This window comes from Rissa tridactyla, chromosome 2 (assembly GCF_028500815.1).
Source record: "Rissa tridactyla isolate bRisTri1 chromosome 2, bRisTri1.patW.cur.20221130, whole genome shotgun sequence".
In the NCBI taxonomy this organism is placed as follows: Eukaryota; Metazoa; Chordata; class Aves; order Charadriiformes; family Laridae; genus Rissa; species Rissa tridactyla.
In genome coordinates this window covers 116,311,985-116,336,357 of record NC_071467.1, presented here as the reverse complement: position 1 = coordinate 116,336,357, position 24,373 = coordinate 116,311,985, and the positions used below count along the sequence as shown (strand labels likewise).

Here is a 24,373-nt window from a genome sequence, read left to right as displayed (position 1 = left end):
AAGCATATTGTGATTGGAGACATATCATGGAACACACGGAACACTCAGCCATAGAGTGCAGCATGTACTGCCACCACAGACACACAGCACAGCCTGAACCACAAACACGTGCCACAGTGCTTACTGCAGTTACAGACACAGAATCATAGAACTGCCTAGGTTGGAAGGGACCTTTAAGATCATCAAGTCCCAACCATTAACCTAACGCTGACAAAAAGCTATCACTAAACCATGTCCCTAAGCACTACATCTACCTGTCTTTTAAATCCCTCCAGGGATGGTGACTCAACTACTTCCCCGGACAGCTTGTTCCAATGCTTGATAACCCCTTCTGTGAAGAATTTTTTCCTAATATCCAGTCTCAACCTCCCCTGACGCAACTTGAGGCCGCCTCCTCTTGTCCTATCACTTGTCACTTGGGAGAAGTGACCAGCCCGCACCTCTCTACACCCTCCTTTCAGGGAGCTGTAGAGAGCGATAAGGTCTCCCCGCAGCCTCCTTTTCTCCAGGCTGAACAACCCCAGCTCCCTCAGCTGCTCCTCACACGACTTGTTCTCTAGACCCCTCACACAGTTTCATTGCCCTTCTCCGGACCCGCTCCAGCACCTCAATGTCTTTGTTGTGGTGAGGGGCCCAAAACTGGACACGGTACGCGAGGTGGGGCCTCACCAGTGCCGAGAACCGGGGGATGATCACTTCCCCAGTCCTGCTGCCCACACTGCTCCTGATACAGGCCAGGACGCCGTTGGCCTTCCTGGCCACCCGGGCACACTGCGGGCTCGTTCGCCCCACCTCTGCTGCCACCAGGCCGCAGCCTCGCCGCGTTACGACAGCGCCGTGCCTTACGTCGGAGCTTACGCCGCGCTGCAGCCCCGCGCGTGGCGCCACCTCCCGCCGCCAGGCGGCGCGCGGCTCCCCACCCGCGCCTGGCCGCGCGCCCCTGCCCCGCCCCCGCATCTCTCAGCCAATCGCAGCGCGGTCCCCTGATCCCACAGCCTTCCGCCCGCCCCCGTGTTTATTTTTGCCGCGGGAAGGCAGGAGGCCGTGTGATGGGCAGGGGCGTCGTCCAATGGGAGAACCACTCGCTTGAGGAGGCGGTGGGGGGCGGGGCGGCGAGCGGCGTTTTGGCGCGAGCGGGGCGGCGCGGCCTTGCTGCCCTCGGAGCCTGCCCGCCTCGGCCGCCATTTCCCGCCCCCTCCCCCGGCCCGGGGTCCGGTCAGGGCACTGATGGCCGGCGTGATCCGGCGTCTGGATGAAGCCGTGGTGAACCGCATCGCGGCCGGCGAGGTGATCCAGAGGCCGGCCAACGCCATCAAGGAGATGATCGAGAACTGGTGAGGCGGGGGAGCGCGCAGTTCGGGTACTGGGTTTGAAGGTAAAGTCTGTCTGGGGTTAAAGCGTGTTGCCTGGGCTAAGTGTTCTGAGCTGCAGCAGCCGCGTGAAAGCCAGCGGCCCAGTCTGCAGCAGGTTTCGTAATGGGGAGAGAAGGCCTGGGGCTTGGGCTAGGCACCTTCTTAATTTTTAAACTTCTGAAAAGTCTTCATTAATTGTTGTGGATGGTGACTTAGCATAATATATCCCTGTAGTTAGAAGAAAAAGGAAGGAGACAGTAAAGACTTACTTGAAACGATGAATTTCAATACGAGTAGCAAGTAGAAACAACTTATCACTTGTACGAGAAAAACTAAATTTAAAATCAAGGCTATGCGGTCCTTTATTCTCGCCCTGCTCTAAAATTACCTTGTTGATTTCTGCAGCTTGGATGCAAAATCTACGAGTATCCAGGTGGTAGTTAAAGAAGGTGGGCTGAAACTCATCCAGGTCCAAGATAACGGCTGTGGTATCAGAGTGAGTAAACAAAGTTGACAGTTGATGTTCCCTACTACCTTTTTAAATTTGTTTCAATTCGTAAATGTTTCTAATCTCAAAAAAGCTTGGAAAGTGACTATTATTTGTCCCTTTCACATAGAAAGAAGATCTGGACATTGTATGTGAGAGATTTACTACGAGTAAACTGCAAAAATTTGAAGATTTGGCTAGTATTTCTACATACGGTTTTAGGGGCGAGGTAAGCTCTTTGTCAAGGTTTTGAAACTGTTGTTATCCTGCTGTAGCAGGGTTTACATACTGTCCCTTTCCCACTACTCTTTACAGAAGGTTCTGTTTTCTGAGAGAGTCTGCCGTGTGAATATAGTTCATAATACATTTCTGTGTCTTTCGAGATTAGATGGATGCCTAGGGAGAGGTATCTATTCTTTTTGCTTTCTGGAGTAAATTTTTTTTTTAATTTTTTCAAAAAACAAGGCATCTTTTGTCAAATGTTGCTTCAGGAACCTACAGGTAAAGGCAGTGAAAGGTTTGAGTGGAAGGTGAATCTTGATGTCAGACACTTAGCTAAATACAATACTTTAAATATTTGGAATGTACGTTTGTCTGCTTTTGCTATTAGTCAAATTTAGTATCTCTGATCCCTCTGATACTACTTCTCCAGACTGTTGTAGACTATATCTAAACTTGTCTGAAGGAACAGTCCAGGAGTTCTGCTTTTCTCCTTCAGATGTTCAAGAAGATATATAAACGTGGCCCGTGTATACAGATCCTTTTATGTTCCAGAGAGTATACTGCTTGAGTGCTCTCCTCATGTGCTTTCAATATAATCAGCTCCACAGCCAGTGGAGTCTGGTCCTGAGGCTGGTTTCAGCAGGCTGTGTAGATGAGTGCGTTGAGGTTTCTTGGAAAACCATTGTAACCTAACTTCGTAATACTACCTACAGTCAGGAGAAGAACTTGGGCAGGGATGAGAAAGTAATGGCTAAAACCTTGCAGCTGTTTTTGTTAACATGAAAGAAAGAAAAATGCACAACTGTAATAACTTTGCAAATTTATTTTAGTTATGTTGCATTTTCTTTTAAGGGTTTTTGATAATTACTGGCAAGTGGTATATCAAAATTTAGTGATGCCGTTTAAAGCACGGACGGTCCTCTGGTCTCCAGAGCGAGGTTTACACAGATGCTTTCTCTTTCTCTAGGCACTGGCTAGCATCAGTCATGTTGCCCATGTTACGGTAACAACTAAAACAGCTGATGCAAAGTGTGCATACAGGTATGCTACCTATTATCCAAGTGACTTCTGCGGCATGTAATAATGAACAGATGTATCTAATTCTCTTTTCAGTGCTCTTATTAAGGAGTAGGGATGGGGTAAGAAATTACGTGTTTCTAGGGTAGTTATAAAAAAGACCCAGAATGCGAGAAAACATAGTTTAAGTGATTTTTAGTCCAGACTGTAAAGGTAAGCTTTAGCTAAACAATGTATTTTATAAGTTGGGGCTAGGGGAAGCTTAAAGGGAATTCTGCTTTGGCAGCCAGTGTAGGGTGAACTTTTACCTTTTTCTCCGTTACAGGATAAAATGATGCATATGCACAGTCAGCATATATTGCAAATTTCATAAGTCTCTGAGCACAGGAACTCGCAGCTTAGTTTGCCTATTATTCTGAAAACTTACTGTAAATATAAGCAAGCCTAATACATTAATTTCTCAACTACTTTTAAGAAAAAGAAGGGGTGAAAAAAAAGGAAAGCTTTGCATCTTGATTTTTCAAAAGATTGTGTGGCTATGGTCTTTCTTGCATTAAGTATGTAGGGTATATGAGAGGGCAACAAAAGTATGCCCTTTGAAATTATGCATCTGTATAACTTGCTGAAAGACCTAATTGGGTCAGAAATCTCTTATGCTCAGAATCCTGTTATAGCCAAAAAGGAAACAGGTTTTATACGTAAAGTCAAGATTTTCTTACTAGTATAGCTGAAGTGTAAATTCTAGTGGAAGAATTTTTATTAGTTCAGGTCTGGCTATTAAAGAAAGATAAAATACAGTAATCCTGCCCCTACAGGAAAAGTCTCAGTAATACAATTTCAAAACATATATTCCACTATCTTCCCCCTTTTTCTCTGCTGTTATTCCCATTGTGCCACTGTCCCTCTGGGTCCTAAGGTCAATGAAGACTGTTTTCCTTTAGCAGAAAGGTGGTGGCAGGGGGTGTGTTGCAGCCAATTGTCAGTGTCACAGGTTGTTTGCTGGGAAGAGCGTGATGATGATGGGATTGCTTTTGTCTTCTCCCTTCTGTCATCATCTGTCTGTATCTGCTCCCCTGTAAATCTAGATGTCTGACAACTTTTTATTTTCTGCCTAGAGCGACTTACAGTGATGGAAAAATTAAAGCCCCTCCAAAACCCTGTGCTGGAAATCAAGGAACTCAGATCACGGTGGGTTTTTGTGCCTGTTCTCCCGTGTCCCTTTTCTGTTCCCTGGTCATTACGCTTGCACCACTTAGTGGTATGTGTTACATTGTAAGGTACATGACAGTATCACCTTGTAGAATATTTTCCAAATGATGTTGTTGTGTGGTTTTGTTTTGTTTTCTTCACCAAAGGCAGCAAGGTAAATTTCGGAAGATCCTCTTTTGTGGTTGTTTTTTTTTTTTCGTTTTTTTTTTGTGTTTTTTTTTTTTCCATCTGAGGGTGGCATAGCCACTTACTGTCAGAAATATTTCATAATCCTTCTGGACTGCTGAAAGCCTTAATGGACAGTTAGGGCTACAAGAAGGTCAGAACATGGAGGAGTGGTCTACGTCGCATGAGCCGGAGCGGGAAGATGAGGGCTGGCACAGGAAACTGCAGAACTGTTGCTTGTTTTTCAGTCATACCTTTCGTCGATTATACCGAGATTTGAATGTGGGTTGGGATTAGGATTGGCATTAGGATTATGAAGGATAACGAGCTCAGAATGGGAAGGAGTTGTCAGTGAAGGGGGGCGGAAAGTGGAAGCACGTCCTTGGGAGTCAGCAGGTGTGAGTTTGTCTTGCAGTGGGAGCATAAACCCAGCAAACTTCATATGTCAATGTTCAGGATAATGTGTCTTAAAAAAGAAGCTGAACTTTGAATTTCTGCCTTTCTCAGTATAGCAGAAAAATAATTGGCCTATTGTTTAAGTAAATAGTGAAAATGAACGGTTCAAGCTGCTGTTTTAATGACATTAACAGCCTTGATTGCAGCAACTGTTTTAACATTTATTTGCATTTCATTAAAACATGGTGTAATCAAGGGATCCATTGTCATCTGCTGTGGAAAGTATTTAACTTTCGCTGAAAAGTGAGCTGTAGAGTTGTTGTTATTGGTAAAAATACTGATGTACCAAAATACTTGAAAACATACATTTCTCTGGAGTTGCATTTTGTTAGGTGAACCTAAGCAGGTAAGGAATAAATTGAATGTTGAACCTCCACAAACTAAAATATTCACAGAAAATTCTGTAGTACCTATTAAGAAGATGGATTTAGATTAATTACGTAGTAAGAGAAGATTTTTAAAATTATCTTTAATTGTTATCTTTTTCTCTGTAGGTTGAAGATCTCTTTTACAATGTAAATACAAGGAGGAAAGCTTTAAAAAATCCAAATGAAGAATATGCCAAAATACTAGAAGTTGTTAGCAGGTAAACCGAAAAAAGGGGACTCCAATGTTTTATACTGCCATGGGGAGTACTGGGGTTTTTCAGAGGGACTGGCATATGTGTGTTTGGTATCATTTTTTTGTTTTTGTTTTTTTTTTAACTATTTGTTAATGTGCAGTGTCAGAGAACCATCCAATTTGATACAGAAAATCCAGAGGAGAAACAGTGTATCCAGTCTATGACTATTATCAGTAAGAATTCCAGCAAACAAAGGGTGATAGGCTTGAATGAGCGAACTCTCAATGAACTTGAGCTGAATAGAATCCAAGTGGAAACTGTGCAGGAGCATTGAGATTTGGCTGAATATGAAAAAGCTGAATGGTGATATCATGGCCTCAAAAAAAAAAAAAAAATCTTAAAAAATTCACGTTAGCTGCCAGATCTTCCCTTTCTGGGTCCCTTTGTTGCATCTTTTGTCATGTGCATTGGCTTTGTAAGCAGGATCTACACAATTTAACAAAAAAAGGCTTTACACTTTCAGTAAACAAAAGCTAGCAAAGAGTAGCAAGAATGTATGCTAAGTGTTAGCCTGCCCCCCAAATGAGCTATGTTAGAGTCTTTACTGGCCAGGCAGACTTCAGCCAGGAGGTGAAGGGTTAGGTCCCGCTGCTCCGTAGAACAGGCAGCTCTGAAGCCTTGATGAGTTACAGGCTTCCAACGCATTGTGGGTTGTTTTTTTTTTTTTTCCTATTAGGATTTTACATCTTTTCGTTTTGTTTTGGTTTTTTTTTTTTCCCTATTGAATTTTTGAATTACTAACTGTCCTGGTCACAACAGTCTAACCTCTGTCTGCATTTTAACATTTCTTATCTTGCAAGGTTGTACTGTGTGTTCTTTCTCACAACTTAGCAACTTTCCTAAAAGTTTGAGCCAGGGTTATGCAGCTGTAGTGTATCAGAACTTGGCCCTGGGATCACAGGCAGCTGAACCATCTGGGTAGGGGAAGTTAGAAGGGCGAGCCAGCCATTTTTTCAGATCCGTCTCCATAGTAGTTGATACTTGATTCTGTTATACTGGGGAGGTTTTGCAGTTCTTCTGGTTAAACCAGTACAATGAAACTGAACTAAATGAAACTTTTATAGAGGTTGATTAATTTTTTTTTTGAGAAATAAGTAAGCTGATCCTTGAATTTCATATACTTACAGGTGAGTTATAAATAGAAAACATTTATTTTTATAGCTGTTTAGTCTACAAAAGCTTGGTTTGGCTAAAGTCATGTTACTGCGTAACAGGAAATTAAATTATTTGCCCCCATTACCAGCTGCTTCTCAGCATTCAGGGAAAATAACCTTTTGTTTTTGCACATACTGCACTCTTACGTTTACCTGTTTTTTCAGGTATGCCATCCATAACTCAGGCATCAGCTTTTCGGTTAAAAAGGTATGTAAATAAAGTGTTTATAACTCACCGTGTATATGTATGTGTATACCTGAAAATGCCAGAAAACGTGCACTGCATCTTTTGCAATGGGAATAGTGTGTCGAGCCTTCCCTTGTACTGAAATGTTGACATGTACGTTGATGCAGTTTGGATGGACAACACACTAGCTAAAAGTAAACAAGACAAAAATATATTTGTCAGGAGTTTGGAGTTTTCTGTGTGGTCAACATTTTGTTTTACCTTTATGAGCTGTTTCATCTTATGAGAGTCTGGTTACTAATTACTGTGTGAAAGAGGATGGGGTAGAGTACCTTCGTTCTGTGGCATTCTTGGTAATTATTTACTGAACTGCTTACATTCCTCACTTTCAAAGATGGAGTTACTAGCCCGAGTGGGTCTGCTGTGATCTAGACAATCTTGGAATCCTGTGCCATTTACCATCTATTGCTTTTCTGAACACAAATAAGTAAATAGTAATTGATGTTATGTCTCATGCCTCTTTTAGAAATTTTATTGTTAAGTTCAGCGTCTTTCTAAAACTTCAGCCAGAACTGTGAATTGATTGATACTAACTTCTGCTCTCTTTAGCAAGGTGATACTGTGTCAGATGTTAGAACCTTATCAAACGCCTCAACAGTGGACAACATTAGGTCCATCTTTGGAAATGCTGTTAGCAGGTATGTCGATGTCAAGTTTCCTTTTGATGTGAAGTTTTCTAGTAAATCGCTTTTTCTTTTCTCTTTTAAAGAACATGGTCTGTGCTAACTTTTCCTGCTTCCTTCAAGGTGAATTGCAGAGAAGAGGGAGTGTTGCAATAATAAAGCTCTCCGTTGCCTTGTAGAGTGTGACTTTTTTTCAGTATATTGAAGGAAAGAGGGAAGGTGCAAAGCTGTTCCTTTTAATGCGCTAAAAGGGAATCATCTGCTTGTAACTTTCTGTGTGCTCTTTTAAAAAGAGCAAGCTGTACCTATGTTCTCTACGAGTTCCTAGTCTCTTCCTATGCCGTGAAAATCTTGCCACAGTCTGCTATCTGATAAATGTTGAAGTTTCCTCAAATTCGTTTTTCTGAAATCTTTTGGTTTAATATTTTGACAAAAGCTATGTTAACTGAGGCTGAATAAACCTGGCAGAGAAGTTGGGGAAAAAAATCAATCATCTTTTGAAAATGTATCTGCTGCTTTAGGAAAAAGTCTCTCTTTATAAGACATTCAGCTGTGAAGAATTCATCGAATGGACATGTGGAATGGATTTTTTCCGCTAATACTTGGGCGTCAATTTGATTTGGATACTAAAATCACACTTCATGTGTAAGGAGTGTAACTTTTAGTACATGGAAACACCTTTATGAAACACAGCAAACTAGAGAGGCTGTTTAGTGATGAAGTTTGCATTGTTGTTTGTATTTCTTTGTTATGCTTTTTTTTTTGTCTGCTACTAATGCTTGTTTGATACAGTTTTTCCTTGGTACTGTTCTGAATAAATTACCCATTTCAAGTTAAATGTTTTGTTCAGATGTTTTGAAGTCAGACTTCTATTTCACCCAATTTCAGAGGGTGTTTAGTCTAGCTTGTTATTTCAATTTAAAAAACAAACACAAATAAAAAATGGTACTCAGTATATGTTGACATTGCTTTGGAAATAAATAGCTCATAAGCCTTTTGTATGTTAACTTTAGAAGTTGGCGTAATGCCTTGTTAGAGAGTTGTGCTCACCAACTACCAGGATGGATTAATAAATCATGAAAATTATAAAAACTATTATGAGAATTGTTAATGTTAGGATCTGATGCATGAGCAAGAAAAAAAGTGTTTATGTTTTTATAACTTCTTAACAGCCCACCAATAAATATTAGACTGGCAAAAGTGGACAGAGTAGGAGGAAAAGGAATGTTCTTCCTTGGCTGCCGACAACTCTGAGGTGTCCTTGTCTATCATTGTCAGTGACTTGAGCAGTGAAATGCATATTAGAATTATCAATAGATCGTTATAATATTATGGATACTGTGGTAAGTTAAACAATGCAGTTCAGGTTAAATTAATATTTGTGACTTGGCAATGAATGTTTGAACTCTAAGATAATTCTAATGTTTTCGTTAACTGTGATGTAAATAGAATATAGAACAATATATGGCTACCTGTGAGTAACTATTTGAAATTTGCAGCAACAGAAGAGTTAACTTTTTGTGTGTTTCTGTCAACCTGTCAATAGGGAACTGATAGAAGTGGACTGTGAAGATGCAAGTCTGGCCTTTAATCTGAAAGGCTACATCACAAATGCAAACTACTCCGTGAAGAAATGTATATTTTTACTCTTCATAAACCGTAAGTTTAAAAAAAAAAAGCAGCACGTTGTACAGTCACATGTTTCTTACACAATAATCAGGACAAAACTTTTTGAAGAACTACAAAATGTATGAGCATTCTTAAAAACATTGAAGAATAAATATTACAGTTAACTGTAGGTTAAAGTGTTTTTCTGTTTGTAATGTGCATCACGTTTTGCACTCTAAATAGTAGAAGGCAGCTAAGATTGGGCCTAAAGAAAATTCAGCTTGAGGAGTATCGAGGTTATGATTGGGTCCTGCCAACTTATGCAGCGTGGTCTCTCCATTCTGTAGCAACATTGGCGTGGGATGCCAATGACTTGACTGTATGATATAATGAAAAGGTAGTCTGGTTATTTCAGTATTTGTGGGGAAAAAAATGCTTCTAAATATAAAACATACTAAGAAGATATTGCCTATTCCTGGTTTTATATGAAGAATAAATAGAGGGGAGAAATGGGTATAATAGATGCCCTTTGAAGATACGAAGCGTGAAGATGTTGGTCTGAAGGAGTAGTTGGGCGCTGTGCAGTGTATTTCAGTGGGGCTCTTCAAAAATAGCGTTTTGTTCTGTGTTTCAGATCGATTGGTAGAGTCAGCCGCTTTGCGGAAAGCCATAGAAACTGTGTATGCTGCTTATTTGCCCAAAAGTACGCATCCATTCCTATACTTAAGGTAAAGTAATAGGAAGAAGTAGCTTTTTAATGCTATCTTGTAGGATATAGCTAGGGTAAGTGGGTTTAGAAGGACATTTGTGTTCTTGATAGTAGCATTAAGCATTGCACTGAGGTATTTAATTGCCAGACAGGAGATAATTAAATGAGATTAAAGAAGTCTCAAGAAGACAGGCCTTATTTTCAGAAGTAGTGAGTGTCTGTAGTTTCAGCTTAAGTCCTGTCATATTATGGATGCTCTTCACTTAAGAGAATGGGTTACGCCAGGAATACAGCAGAGCATCTTAAGACCAGTCAGATCACTTATTCCAAACTCATTGCTGGGATTTATATTTGTATCTGTAACTTTAACAGTTACTGTTCTTGGTACACTAATGCAACAAAAAGAAGTGAAATGAATTGCATACTGCTTACAGGAAATAAATAGTTTTTTAAAGTAATGGCAAAAATTGAACAGAAACTGTCCTTTAAAAATTGGAGAATATGACATAGAGTGGAAAACTTGGCTTTGTAATTGCTAAGGAACTGAATCTTGCCATTCACCAGTGAAACTTCCTGATATCCAGTGTTTTCTAACAATAAAGTTCTTCTAATTGAATTCCTGCTTGGGAATATTGCTAAATGACAAGCCATCGGAAGTCATTAACTCATGAGATGCTGCAAGTAAAAGGTATTTCTAAAAATTGTTTTCTAGTAGTACAGTGGAGAATTTGGTTTAAGCTTACCTGCGTAAGCTGAGTTTTGGTGAGTTTGGAATAGACTTCTTCAGAGTAATTATTTTTTAATACACTACAGTCAGATTTGTTTGGTGTAACTTTAGGAGGTTTCAGGACTGTTTCGGCTTCTCTTGCATGCAGTAATGGCCCCAAGTCTGACAAATTTTGTACTGAACCAATTTATGCCCTCTCTGCCATCCATGGGGAACTTTAAGTTCTTTGAACATGTTTTCCAGCCTGGAAATAGCCCCCCAGAATGTAGATGTGAATGTGCACCCTACAAAACACGAGGTCCATTTCCTTCATGAAGATAGTATTCTAGAGCGTGTGCAACAACATGTCGAGAGCAAATTATTGGGCTCTAATTCTTCAAGGATGTACTTCACTCAGGTGAGAATACGTGTTTCAAGTGACCACAGCTCTGCACTATTTTAACTGTTGTGGATACATTTACTCAGTTCAGTAGTACAATTTATGCAGTGATTAATAGTCATCAGTGTTATAGCTTGAGGTCTTTCCTCTGTTTCAGGGATGAAATTGCCTTAATATACCAGTGTTAACAATGTGGCAGTGAACTTACTGGAGAAAAAGTGCATGAAAACATTTTACATAACTTTCTGTCAAGTATCTGTTCAGTCTCTTTTTTTTTTTTTTTTTATTTTACAAGTATATTAGCCTTCACATGTGGTAAATTGTTTTTATTCTGCCTTGGTTTATGTGAAATGCAGGTGTCTGAGGAAATTGATTTTTCTATGTATTGGACAACACTTTGGATTTAATCTAAACGAAAAAATCAGGGAAGAGGTTTCCCAATCTCTCTTTATATACAGCATAGTATATGAATTATGATATTTAAAAAAAAAAAATTCTGTGTGCTTTTTTACATCAAAGATTTTCTCAGAGACAAGGGAATGCTAACTAATGATTTTACTAACTGCCAAGATGGTGACGTTCATGCTATGTGCCTAACAAGTGCAAAGTTGGCAGCCTGTTTAGGCAGTTGATGCTGTTGTAGGGCTTGAAAGTTACTTGCTGCTGAGCAGTAAGATGCTGTGAGAAATGTGGCTGATTGATCTTTGTGTTTGTTTTTTTTTTTTCTTGTTCAATCTCTTCTCTTTACTTCCCCATATCTGAACAAAGACGTTGCTTCCAGGGGCTGACTGCTCTTCCAGCGAGGTTGTAAAATCAGCAGGAAACTCCTCTGCGGTTACCAAAGGAACCGGTGATAAAGTTTACGCCCATCAGATGGTCCGCACTGATTCCCGAGAGCAGAAATTGGATGCTTTTCTTCAGCCAGTGAACAACCCCTTGAGTACAGGCCCCACCGAAGGGACGATGGAGGTTAATGCAGGACCTCCGGAGGGTGCGGTCAGGCCGCAGGATGCTGAAATGGAAGACATCAGTGATATAGTTGAAATGGCTGATGTTCAGGAGGACACGGCAATGCCTGGGGGGCTGAATGACAGTGGACGCTCGTCTCCTGAGACAGTGCTTCCTCGGTAAGTCTCATCTTTCCTGAGGTCGTGCAAGGCTACCTATTTATTTCATGGCATGTCCCTGAAAGTGAAGATTTTTCTGATCTCTTTGGACTTCTGCTTTTTCAGAAGGAAAAATTTTCCTAGAATAACTTTCCATGGCATTTTATTGACAAATTAAATTCCATCTGTAAACTGTAAATTACATAACTTGTGATTTTTGTAACTGGAATGGAATTCCCTTGCATGCTGAGAGGCAGGAAGCAGTATAAATAATGATATTAACTTTAGTTTAGGGATACTGGTCGGTCTGTCTTTGGAGGCCCTTCTTTTGTGGGAGGATAGAAACTACATCACTGAATTTTGCAGACATCACCCTAGTAAAGATAGAAGTGCTGTAATCTTTTCATGGCTCATGCAGGAGCTGTTATGGGAGGCTAGAGTCTTCTGAGGGAACCTTATTTCCTGCCCCCCTCCCAGTATTACAGAAAACTGATCATTAGAAACATCAACGCTTTTTTGATGTGTCCTTTAGAAGCCAATTTGCTTGATGCTTAAACAACAGATGTCTGATGTGATTGGTATTAGAAAGTCGTAAATTCTCTTATGAACTATCTTTTCCTAATAGAATATGCCTTGGAAGTAAAATGAAACAGGTTTTTTTCTGGGAAGCTTTGGGAGACTTTCTGTGTTTCCTGGGTTAATGCACAGCATGTGAATTGAGCATCCCATCTGTTGGTGTGTTTTTCCTAAGTGATAGGAGAATTGAACTTAATTCCTTTTGCTTTGGTATTGCAGAAAGAGACCACGGGAAGACACGGACGTAGAAATGGAGAAAGATGACACCAGAAAGGACATGACTGCTGCCTGCACCCCTAGAAGAAGAATTATCAACTTGACCAGTGTGTTGACTCTCCAGGAGGAAATTGGTAACCAGGCACATGCAAGTAAGCAAGCCTTTTGCTTCTCAAGATTATTGTTATTCCACCAACTAAATATGATTGTTTGAACTGCTGAAGAAAAAGATATTTAAAAGGTGGCCCGGTCAGTTCACTGTGCTGCTACGCGAGCTTTTAACAAAAAAGCTTGGTAAACATCAAGGGACAAACTTTGAACAGGCAGCTGCCATACTGAGCCACGGTGGAGGCTAAAGTTATAAAAACTTTCGTGCATCTTGTTAGTTGTGTTACGCATTTTAAATAGTTTGCAAACCTTAACTTGCATCATAAGTAATAACACTATAAAATCACAGCTTGAGAAGCTATGTTATTTTGTAATTTTCGAATAGAAATGGCAGCTATGATACGGCCATTGCAAAAATTTTGCTTAGTCGCATGATTGTAAAGTAGACTGGGACAGGCTTGATAATTATCGTTTTTTATTTACCGCTTTTGCTTTTCATGCGTATCTGTTCCACTTACATGAAATGATGACACTGCTGAAATACTATTCTCTCCTCTGGTAAGAGTTGTTTTAGAAAAAGGTAACAGGTTTACAGTTCTTCCTAGGGTTGTTTCCCTCTTGCCTCTTTGTTGCCTTCAGAGTCACATAACCCATATTATTCAGTTAGTGTAAACATTCTGGGGGTTTTGTTGAATTTATTTTGATTTTTCTGGTAGTAACAACTGGGGATGCTCCATAGCTAAAATGGCTAGACTAACAGACATCTGTAATAAATAACTCTTATATAAAATTGCTAAAAATCGTGATCTTTAGAAAGCATATACTTGAGCTTTACTTGTGCTCGAGAGAAGTTTTGCATTAGGCTGGTAAGTCTGAGCTGGTAATTCCACATCTGGCTGTCACTGTTTAAATACTGAAATCAGAGAATTGTCCCTGAGCCATAAAATGTCCAAAAATGTCTCCAAATACATGGTAGAACTTGTGCAGGTGTTTGAGCTTGTGTCTTGTCTTCACATGTGTAAGAAATACCAACAGGGGACCTTTGCAAGAAAAAAAAAAACACTCTTCTCGCAATATTGTATTCCTTTGGAAAAGGTATCAGTGGAATCTGGGTAGCGTAGTGCTTTGTACATGCTGTGCCTGCAGTGCCAAGCTCCTGTAACGAAGCTGCTCCCAAGGACAGCAACTAGTGATGCTTTTTTGTGTGGAATGCCTAGAACAAACTCTTATTAAGGAATCTGAATTCTTGTACTTTTTTTTTAAAATATATATATATAAATGAGAAGGCTAGAAACTTATTTTTGGAGAGATAAATAAATAAATTATGGACCTGCTCTATCACACTTTTAGACTTTAATCTGACAATGCTAGATCTTGTTGCAAAGTTGGTTTACATCTGCGGCTTCCTTTGTGTGTCTGTGTTCCCTTATCTATCTCCTGTGGCTGGAAATGAATTTTGAAAGGCTGTTCAAGGCAAACAGATTTATTTTTTTTTATTTGCATTTGTATTTTAACTGTTCACACTTATGCTTTAATATATATAAGTGTATGAACACAAATGATTAATATTTCAAAACATGTGGATAAGTAGTTGTACAGGCCTGTAAGAAGGAGTGTAGTTGTGACTGAACAGCGATCTGACACTTTAATGCTAAAAAGACACAAACCACTCAACTAAATAAATTTGCAGGGTTGCAAATATGCAATTATATCCTTTTGTTTCTTCCCCACCCCCTCAATTGTTTCAGGTCTTCAGGAGATGCTACATGATCACTCATTTGTTGGCTGTGTCAGTCCTCAGTGGGCCCTGGCCCAGTATCAGACAAAATTGTATCTTCTCAATACAACAAAACTCAGGTAAAGAAGCTGTTGGACTTGTTGGCAGTTGACATAAGTACCAATTACGAAGCTGATTAGAAGAAGGAAGGAAATGACAGGAAAAACAACATCGTTTTCTTGTTGTCTATCTGAAAAGCCACAAGGCTAAAGATTAAGCAATCAGTTCAGAACAGTGGAAGCAAGTCTAGCATGCTTGGGAAAAGTTGCAGGGAATCAGTGTAATTAAAATGCCAGCTACTGTATCGTGTGCTCGCGGACTGGGAGAAGGGAAAGACATTTTATTGGCTTCATGATCATCTACAGCAGCAACTGGTCTATGGCATGCTGTATAAAGATGAGCAAGCAGAGGCTTCAGAAAAGTCAGGTAAAGTGTTGTATCCACTTGGGTTAAGAGAAGCTGCAGGGCACGAGCGTAACACAAAGTTTGTATTATTGCTTATGCAGCCTCACAGGGCCAGCTACATAAATTGTGAAACAAATAAGAGAATGTACTTAAGATAGACATGTCTGTCAACTTCTAAGCTCCAATGCATTTCTTGCAGCGCAGCGAAGGAGTAAAGAGGTTGAAATATAAGGTATTACTTGGGAATAAATTGATAGCGGCTGCATGCTTGTGTACGTAACACTTCTGCACCAGTGTGGCTCATATCAGAAACCAAGAAACAGATTTAACTGTAAACATCTAGATAGTGGGTGTGAATCGTTAACTAAACAGTTTAAGTAAGATCTTTGTTAATATGAATGGGTATTCGTGTCTCATTTTTTCCAAGATGACCCTTGCTTTCCCCTTTTAATTATGGTAACTTGGAGGTGTGTGATCCTGTCCGTATAACTAATTTTTGTACTTCAATTTAGCCAAGAACTCTTCTACCAGATACTTATTTATGACTTTGCAAACTTTGGAGTCTTAAGGTTGTCTGTAAGTATAACTTTACATTATATCCTATATAAAAAGATATATTTTTTTATTTATTTACCATAAGCCTGTCCTTTCAGACAAATGTATAGTTTTACAGTTTGGTCTCTTCCCCACTATAACAGTGATGTTTCGTTTCTTTTATAATAAGAATAAAACATAGAAAACTCCCTGTTAGTAATTTTGTAGCTACTCCTGTAAGCTGTCATCCTGGCTGCTTGCTATTAGTGTCACTTCTAGATATTCACCAGTTCTTGCTGTTGCTCATTACACTGGGACAAATAGTTAATTTAAATACACAAACAATCAGGAATACAATATTGATTGCTAGTGTTTATTCTGTCAATATCACAGCACTTTCCAGGACTGTGGACTACAGAGTTTTTGTATCAGAAATTCATGCTTCTTAGGCTGGTTAAGATAAGCAGAACTGTTTGCTCTGCAGGCCAGAAACAGTATATTGCTATTAGTTTATATGCGAGGGAAGAAGTTATGGATTTCCAACAGAGAGTGTTGATCATTTAACAACACTTTTGCCTTCTCTGTTTTCAGGAGCCAGCTCCTTTATATGAGCTTTCAATGCTTGCTTTAGAGGATCCTGAAAGCGGCTGGACAGAAGAAGACGGCCCAAAAGAAGGGCTTGCTGAGTACATTGTGGAGTTTCTGAAAAAGAAGACTGAAATGCTGAAAGATTATTTTTCTCTTGAAATTGATGAGGTGACTGCAGCTGTTACTTCTGACAGTAAATGAATGGTGGACTTCGCAGTGTTAGATTTACGGTTGGACTCGATCTTAAAAGTCTTTTCTAACCTAAATGATTGTGTGTTTTGGTAACAGAGAACCACAGTAGTTTGCTTGCAGTACTTATTAAGAACTAGCTCCAGTAAGATTTGGGTGGTTTACCCCTTTCATTAAAAATCCTCAAGACTTAACGCTGCTTTTAGAAGGGCACTACACAAAACTTGTTTATATTTAATTAGTTACTAAATAAAATAATTTAGTTATTGCTTCCATAACTAGAATGCAGATTTCTTGTCCAACAAGGTGTGCAGCTTACCCAGCTCTTTAGCTAGGCAGGGCTACAGCATCACTGTTCTCAGTGTTGTCTTTTTTTGTGTGTGTGTGTGTGGCCTAATGCATCCCTTACTCCATACAAAACCGAACAGCTTCATCAAGCATCACATAACCCAGACTATTCACTCGGATGCTCACCTGGGAAGTGGGATCTGTGTAGTCAGTGGTTAGAGGTAGAGGAGGAGGTTGAATTCAGGCCTTCCTGAGCTGGGTGGCTTAAATCCAGGCCTCATGAAGTTAAATACCAACACTAACCTCTTCCTGCAACGTCTGCCTGGCATCGGGCTCTAAGAACTTGTAACTTTAGATACCCCTAAGGCTCACTAAATTTGCTAAGAATCAGTCTTACAACATGCAACAGTTTTGGTGCATTTACTGCAAGAATGAACAGTCTTTTACTGAAGCAACAGTGTTGCCTTGCAGGAAGGAAACCTCATTGGGTTACCGCTGCTGATAGACAACTACGTTCCGCTGCTGGAAGGACTGCCTATGTTTATCCTTCGCTTGGCCACAGAGGTATATTCTCAACGATTTTATGCAATCGCAAAGACTTTTTCTATTTAGGAAAGAATGAAGTGAATCAAATCAATTCATCAGCAGCTGCAAAGGAAAGGCTGGAGTTGGATAAATGTACTGTTACGTGCTGCTGACGCTTTTGCTGTGGTTACTGATGAGTTGTGCTTTGCCTTTGCATTCATAACTACTGATTGAATGAGAATATATTTTTATATGAAAGCCTGCGTTTCTGCCTTTTTTGTATTGTTCTACACTTTTACCTTATCAGCACAAAAATTACCAAGACATTATTACGACTTTTCCATATTAAGAATCTCTAGCAAGTCTGACTGCTACACAAATTCTATTAAATGATTCTTTTTTTTTTTTCTTTTAACAGGTAAACTGGGATGAAGAGAAGGAGTGTTTTGAAAGCCTAAGTAAAGAATTAGCTATGTTCTACTCCATTAGAAAGCAATATATAATAGATGAAGCCAACCAGACGAACTCTCAGGTACAAGAACATGTAACCAGTCCTATGATCAAACTAACACCACACAGTAAAGTTCTTTTTCAACTACAGATTTCTAGTCCCAACTCTGCTTTCAGTGAAGTGACTCAAGTAGCAGTGGGACAAGATTCTGAAAGACTGTGGCTTAAATTTTCTGAGGTTTTATATGTATTAAGAGAAGCTTTTAACTTTTGGTATTGCAGGGTATTTAGAGGCCAAGGACTCTTGGAATACTTTGTATTGAGTTTGGGATGTATTTTTTAACCTGTTGAGCTATGAGAAATTCCTCCAGAAGAATAAGGATGCAGATAGACACAAGCAGACTGTATTTTTAGTTTAAGTTAATCTGCGTAATCATTCAGTTAAGTTGGCGCATTCTGCAAGTGACTTTCCAGAGCTTAAAATTAACTTGAATGTTTAGAATGAACTTTTCTAATACTAGCACAATTTTACAATTGCTGGAGTCTTACCTAAGTTTCTTAAGGCATGCTGTCCTCTAGAAAAAATAGAATTTCAGTTTGTCCTTTTTTTTTTTTTCTGTATTTTAGAATGAAGACTCTGACTCTGGTTCAACAACATGGAAATGGACTGTGGAACATGTGCTTTACAAAGCTTTTAGGACTCATCTTTTACCTCCTAAACACTTCACAGAAGATGGCAACATTTTGCAGCTTGCTAACCTGCCTGACCTCTATAAAGTTTTTGAGAGATGCTGAGCAAGAAGTTATTAGAGACTGGTGCATATTTAAAAAACATTCATGCTACGTTCTGTTTTACTTAAAGGATAAAGCTGGAATCTTGATGGAGGAAAGAAAGAGGGGATTTAATACCATACTAACATGGTAGCAAATGGTCTGTTTTCCTTCTGTTGATCAAAGAATAAAAAGAATTGTTTTATCTACGTCTAAACCCAACTGAAGTTTCTAAAATGAAGTCTCCACTTATGCTTCGAATTTCACTATTCAACAATATGCTGATAGAGTACGAAATGACAACTAGCTCAGGGTATCAGTTTGGCCAACAGCTTGCTGGGTTTGGGGGGGGGTTGGGTTTTTTCCTTTCTGATTCTTCATTCAAATCTGCTTCTTGAAACAAGACTCGCTTCAAAACTGTTTTTCAAGCCCAATAAAAAGACCCGTAAAAGAAAACCCAACAACAAACGTGGATGTGCCAAAGGGAGTAATTTCCTTGGCAAACTACCCGTGTATGAAAACAGGGCATCTCATTTAACTCAATATACAAAGAACCTGAGCCAGGCACTGGAAAAAAACATGGTTTATGGAGAGGCTTGCAAAATCTTTACCTTACATTTGCCATACAGTTATTTGTGTTTGGTATAACAAAACGCCTCCACCCCACAAAATGATTTTCTGTCGCTCGTGCATATGCCTTGTTCTGCTTTACAGGTAATGATTTTGTATTAATCTCCTCTTCCTAATTTTTCTGAGTACTGAACTGCAGGAGGAAGCAGGCACAGAGAACAGGTTGCATCTCTTAAATTTCCAGAGGAATTCCATATTGCAGACTGAGGAAGGTGTTCAAATGAAGTCACGCACCTAGATGAAGTTCATAGGTCTAATGGAATTTTTCAAATCCTATCCCAGATGCATTTTTCTAATTTGAGTTTAATACTTGGTTTAATACTTGCTGGAACATTCCAGCATTTTAAATTACAGATGTTAATTTATTTTTTTCTACTAATGATTTATTCTTACCTGCATCCTCTGAAACAGAAGAACACTTGTATGTCTGAAGTGACTTGATCCTGGCTTATTTTTTTTTTTTCATCCAGCAGTCACAGAAGAGCATTTTAGAACTAGCATACTAAAGCCAATGTAGCCACTTAGTGCCTTCACTGTATGTTGATCTTCAGTGTGAAGGAAGACAGACTGCCTCATCTTTCAGTTGTACACTTAATTTACAGAACTGTTATTTGGAGCAAAAAGGCAGGTGATGATTTTATTGTTAAAGCTCGATACCAATTAAGGTGAACTAAAATAGCTGTGAAAATATGCTCAAAAGATATGCTTAAATGTAGCTCATGCAGACTACAATAGCATCATTCTCATCTCCATCTCTTCCCCTCCTTTCCCCTTGTACTGCCCCCGGAATGGTCTTTATTCTGTGCTGTAGCCTCACCTCCAACAGGACAGCTAAGCAAGCGATGATGTTTGTGACTCAGGCCCACTTTTAATAAATGATCTCCCAGCCTACCTGCTATGTCTCATACCCAAAGCTTAAAACATAAATGAAATCCTGCATCCACACAGCCCTAAACAGCGCTGAACACAGGTATCCATCTGCAATTTCCGGGGCTCATCAAGCTCATGGCTGAGAGTTTGACAGCTGCAAAGCCCCTGCTGCTAGTTTATTGATGAGACTGAATAAGGGGAATCCAATGCACGTTTTAAAGCTTTCAGGACTGGCTTTCGGGTTGTGCTTTTAGTGGAAATATCTTGTAAACTGAAAGAGTCACTACTGCTTCAAGGAAAAGCTGTGACTGGAAGAGACAGACAACCGCATATCCCGTCTTCTACCCACTATGCTTCTGTTCCACAGCAGTGCAAATATCACAAAGCAATATATTCCATCTGCCCGAGTTACCATGTGAAGAATATGTTGGTATTTAGTATTTGCTGTGCGGGTTGCTAATGAAACCAAATAGCTCTATAAGGAAAGCGGCAACACTTACTTTCCTCTTTAGGTAGGAATTAGGTGTTACCAAAAAGTTTTTTGATCAAGCATCGGTTAACACTTAAAATCTCTATCTATCTGAGAATACATATCTTATACATACACACCTAAACTGAACTCATTGAGTCCTCGATCGACTCCCTTCCTTTCACTACTGAGCTAACACCAGTGTTAGCCAAGGCTCACTGAATCCAGTTTCCTCCTTGAACCTGAAGAACATCCACCACCAGTGCAGGAGCGGGAACTAAGTTATTTCAAAAAGCTCCTTGCATCCTCTTGATAATCATATGCAACAGAGAAATGATGTTCCGCTACAACTAATGCTGCATCCCTACAAGCAGACAAACAGCACTAGAACATGTTTTGCACAAAAGCTGTGCAAACTGGAATCCGCATTACCCCACAAGAAATAAAGGAGTGGTACATGTGGATTTTTAGTTGATAAAGCAACAAACTACCATAATGCATTACACATGTTTTAACATTTTTATTTTAGAAAGTGAACATATCCATTAAAAAAGAAAATGCATGGAGTTAAAAAAAGTAAACATAAAACTAATGACAAATTTGCAATAACATAAAATAAATTTACCTAGTGAGTCCCAACAATCATTAAATATACTTCCACCATAGAGAAGTTTTACTTCATTATATTACCGGTCTCTTGATTAGGTACACAAGACAACACTTTCCAGTAATTACGTAGTCATTAGAAGATCAACTTCAGGAATCACTGAATAATAAAATACATCATGGACAAGTATTTTCATACCACCTGGGAGGCAACCTAATATACATATGTCACCAAGGTACATCTTTGTGAGGTATTACAGTACATGGGAACCATTCCCTTTGCTTTCTAATGAACAAATTCTCCTGTCAGCAGCTCCACCAGCAAGTCAGCCACAGACTCTGTTGCCAGTTTCCAAACCCCAACAACTTCCCTCAAGAGATTTTCTCTCTGTAACAGATGACACAGGTCAGGATGAATGAAGACGTGGGTCAAGAAAACAGGTACTGAAAACGGGGAGGCTGAAAAGAAAAGGTCATCCAGTCTTCCAGAGGAGCAACAGAAGATTTCAAATCAGAGGCTTCAGCTTCTCAAGAGCATTGAATACCTCCCCTAGCTTGAGCTTTGCCATGTGTGGTGAAGTGAAATGCATGGGGCAAGATAATTCCAAAAGTAAATAAAGTAATTTCCAAAATAAGGAAATCATGTCTTATATTTAACCAAAGTACACTACATTTTAAGACGCAGCTGCTCCAATGTAACCCATTTGTAGTATTTGAACAGACTAAGGAGGGGAAATACCAAAGTAGTTTTGTCCATGCAATCTTCAAGATGAATATACTTTTCCGAGACTTAAACTAGAAGAAAAACTCTTCCTAGCACTCTTGCATTGCCATCTCCAAAGAAGTATCTCTCCCCACTTCCAAAAAAGGAGCTTTTACACATCTGGTCCACCACTGTCCTTTCCAGGACAGACAACAAGTAAATGCTGGAGGTGCTCCAGCCCCAGACTGCAGCCTTTTATACTGTACTCTGGAACATCGCTCTCAGACCCCTGGGCCCAGGTTAACCAGCACTCTCAAGAGCCCGTCAGGATTTCCTTTTGAAGGTAGCAAGCAAAGACAGACAGACTGGGTTCAAATTATTTGGGAAGGAACCAATAAGAAAAAAAGTATTTTTAGGAATATTCAGGTTCTATACAAAGGAATTTACCTGCTTTGTCATATTTGCTATACAACTGGTTTTTCACTGTCTTGTTTTTCTTCAGAGTCTTCATCAGATCCTGAAAAGGAAGATAAGAATGCTATTATATCAGTTGACAGAAGAAGGAAAAAGGAAAAAAAGCAGACCACCACTGGTAATGGTTTACCAAAAGGCAATTCAAAGCAACTATTTCCCATAAAAATATTTTCTTTTTATTTTACATGCCTTATCTTTTTGGATGTTTCACATGGAAGGTGTTTTTTAAACAGTTACTAACCCCAAAACCCAACCCTGGGATCATTCTTTGAAACAGCTACCCTGTCAGCAGATTCAGTTCGCAAGCGCTTCAAGTTTTCACTACAACACACTCAGGACAATCAACTCCACATTTTCTCTATAACAAGCAGATTCTCCCCCTTGCTACATTCTACTCTTTGGAAGACAACTTCAGAAGGCACTTTCAAAGCACCCATAAATACAGAAATTTGTAAAGCAGTATCTAGAGTTCTGTCAAAAGACCATCCCACCCTAAGCCAGAAACTAAACAGCTCCCTCTGCCTCTCCCTGCCCAGTTCTCTTCTCCTCATCCCCCTGCCTGCTCTCAGCTCTCTGCTGTGACAAAGCCCTGGAAGGTCCCAGAAAGAAAGCTTAGCAGGTCACAGGGCTGCGTGCCCCGGGACACAAAGAATAGCATACCTGCCTTTCATTTTGAAGCTCAAATTGTACAGGAACTGTAGAAACTTATTCTTTCAAGGCTGTTTTTCCACTTGCTACCTCCAGAATGATAACTTGGCAACCAAGTCTAATGCTGAAGATGAAGGGTCAACCCACATAAAGAAGTGGATGGAAAAGGGTATGGCCCTGGACATGTGCATCTTCAAGGAAGACATAAAAAGGTAACTATGCTGAAAATACCAACAGAGCTGTTTTAAATGTCACCTCCCAACAGCAAAGATTTGTTTTTAGACATGTTGCCACGTCAGCAGAGGGGTTTATTCTACTCTGCACAATCATGGGGAGTAGTTTATCTCTAAATATTTTTCCAATCAATATGTAAGGCAAATTCACCAAAAATTGCTGTCTTAGAGCAATCCCTAGTTTGTCTTATCTGAAAGAAATGCACAATTTGGAAAAAAAAAAATTAATTGCGAGTTATTTTTATTGTACATCATCTATCAGTTTCAGAATACTTTGTGACTACCAGTATGTGTGTTGTAGTTCAAATGTATTCATTTGACTGTTTCTTCCGCCTCTCGTATCCATAAAAGGTGCTTAAACAAATGTACTTGGCAGTTAGGGCCGACTAGGAGAAGGCACATGGGCTGTCACTGAAACCCAGGTGACGAGGAGCCATTCGGTAAGCTGAAAGCAATGGCACAGTCATATACCTGTAGTCGCCACACGCATGCCGGGGCACGACAGCTCACTGCACATGCAACACTGACCCAGCCAAACTGCCAAGGAAAACCTGTTAGCTCCTCTTACGCTTCCTCTCACACTGTCTATTCTATTGCCAAAAAAATCCCAGGCTGAATCCAGTCTAATCCTACCATTTTTCCCCAAGACAGACTCGCAGCTTTAGCTAAAAAACATTTTCACTGCGAATTATTAGTTATACTCGACATTGTCTTAATGCTTTGTCACCCCTAGATGGGGCTCTAAGTCATCCATTACGCCAAGATGCTCAGCAACCACGGGGACAGCCATTAAACAGAAACGGATCACCAACAGGTATAACTCTGTAATGCAAGGCAGGCAAACGTATCTGTAGCAATTAGCAGATATTAATATTTTGAATATATTGCATAGTACAGCACACTGAAGAAGAGATTTACATTTTAGGGGAAAAAGACTGCCACAGGATTTGGGGGTTCACACTGCATCCTCAAATAACTCAAATCCACTCAACCCTTCAAGAAATTACTCGTCCTTGAAACGCCTGCAAACATTCTTAAATCTCGCATATTTCCATTTATTTTTTGGCTTACCCGGCTCACACCTCCACTAGAACAAAGCACATGATATACAGAGTTAAGATGTAATTAACACTTGCCCTCAGTTTAATACACCCACACAGCTAGCCTTTTTACACAGAGAGGGCTTTCTCTTTTTGTTACGAGAAAGGAAAAGAGCCTCTGATTGAAAGG

The 24,373-nt window shown here is 39.7% G+C and overlaps 2 protein-coding genes across 9 annotated transcripts in view; one reads left to right on the top strand and one right to left on the bottom strand.

Moving 5' to 3' along the window:
* Nucleotides 1-1,109: 1,109 nt before the first annotated feature.
* On the top strand, nt 1,110-20,031 carry MLH1 (mutL homolog 1). 4 transcript variants are annotated; one of them, XM_054192469.1, is made up of 20 exons: nt 1,110-1,334; nt 1,758-1,848; nt 1,970-2,068; nt 3,029-3,102; nt 4,194-4,266; nt 5,403-5,494; nt 6,850-6,892; nt 7,481-7,569; nt 9,101-9,213; nt 9,797-9,890; nt 10,842-10,995; nt 11,746-12,104; nt 12,879-13,027; nt 14,732-14,840; nt 15,678-15,741; nt 16,291-16,455; nt 17,236-17,328; nt 17,708-17,821; nt 18,367-18,583; nt 19,105-20,031. In XM_054192469.1, exons 1-19 carry the CDS (start codon nt 1,228-1,230, stop codon nt 18,532-18,534), a joined length of 2,250 nt encoding a protein of 749 aa, XP_054048444.1. In that variant the 5' UTR covers nt 1,110-1,227; the 3' UTR covers nt 18,535-18,583; nt 19,105-20,031. The 4 variants fall into 4 exon arrangements, with proteins under 4 accessions (XP_054048444.1, XP_054048443.1, XP_054048445.1 ...); XM_054192468.1 differs by lacking the exon at nt 19,105-20,031 and having other exon boundaries at nt 18,367-19,069; XM_054192470.1 differs by lacking the exons at nt 1,110-1,334; nt 3,029-3,102; nt 19,105-20,031 and having other exon boundaries at nt 1,831-1,848; nt 18,367-19,069.
* Nucleotides 20,032-20,983: 952 nt separating this feature from the next.
* STARD3NL (STARD3 N-terminal like) overlaps nt 20,984-24,373 on the bottom strand; it is a 37,281-nt gene continuing 33,891 nt past the window's right edge. For 3 of the 5 annotated variants that reach the window (XM_054192554.1, XM_054192558.1, XM_054192559.1), the window contains 2 exons: nt 22,236-22,305; nt 20,984-21,473 (listed from right to left, as the gene is read on the bottom strand). In XM_054192554.1, the coding sequence (XP_054048529.1) occupies nt 22,253-22,305 (53 nt within the window). In that variant the 3' untranslated portion in view covers nt 20,984-21,473; nt 22,236-22,252. Of the gene's footprint in view, nt 22,123-22,235; nt 22,306-24,373 lie in introns of all 5 variants that reach the window. The other 2 variants (XM_054192556.1, XM_054192557.1) reach the window with 2 other exon arrangements.

Excerpts from the sequence above, each read along its gene's own strand:
- MLH1 (XM_054192469.1), top strand. The coding sequence starts at position 1,228 with ATGGCCGGCGTGATCCGGCGTCTGGATGAAGCCGTGGTGAACCGCATC. Across the intron at positions 1,849-1,969 it reads ATAACGGCTGTGGTATCAGA|AAAGAAGATCTGGACATTGT; the intron begins GTGAGTAAACAA and ends CCTTTCACATAG. Across the intron at positions 17,329-17,707 it reads TCCTTCGCTTGGCCACAGAG|GTAAACTGGGATGAAGAGAA; the intron begins GTATATTCTCAA and ends TTCTTTTAACAG.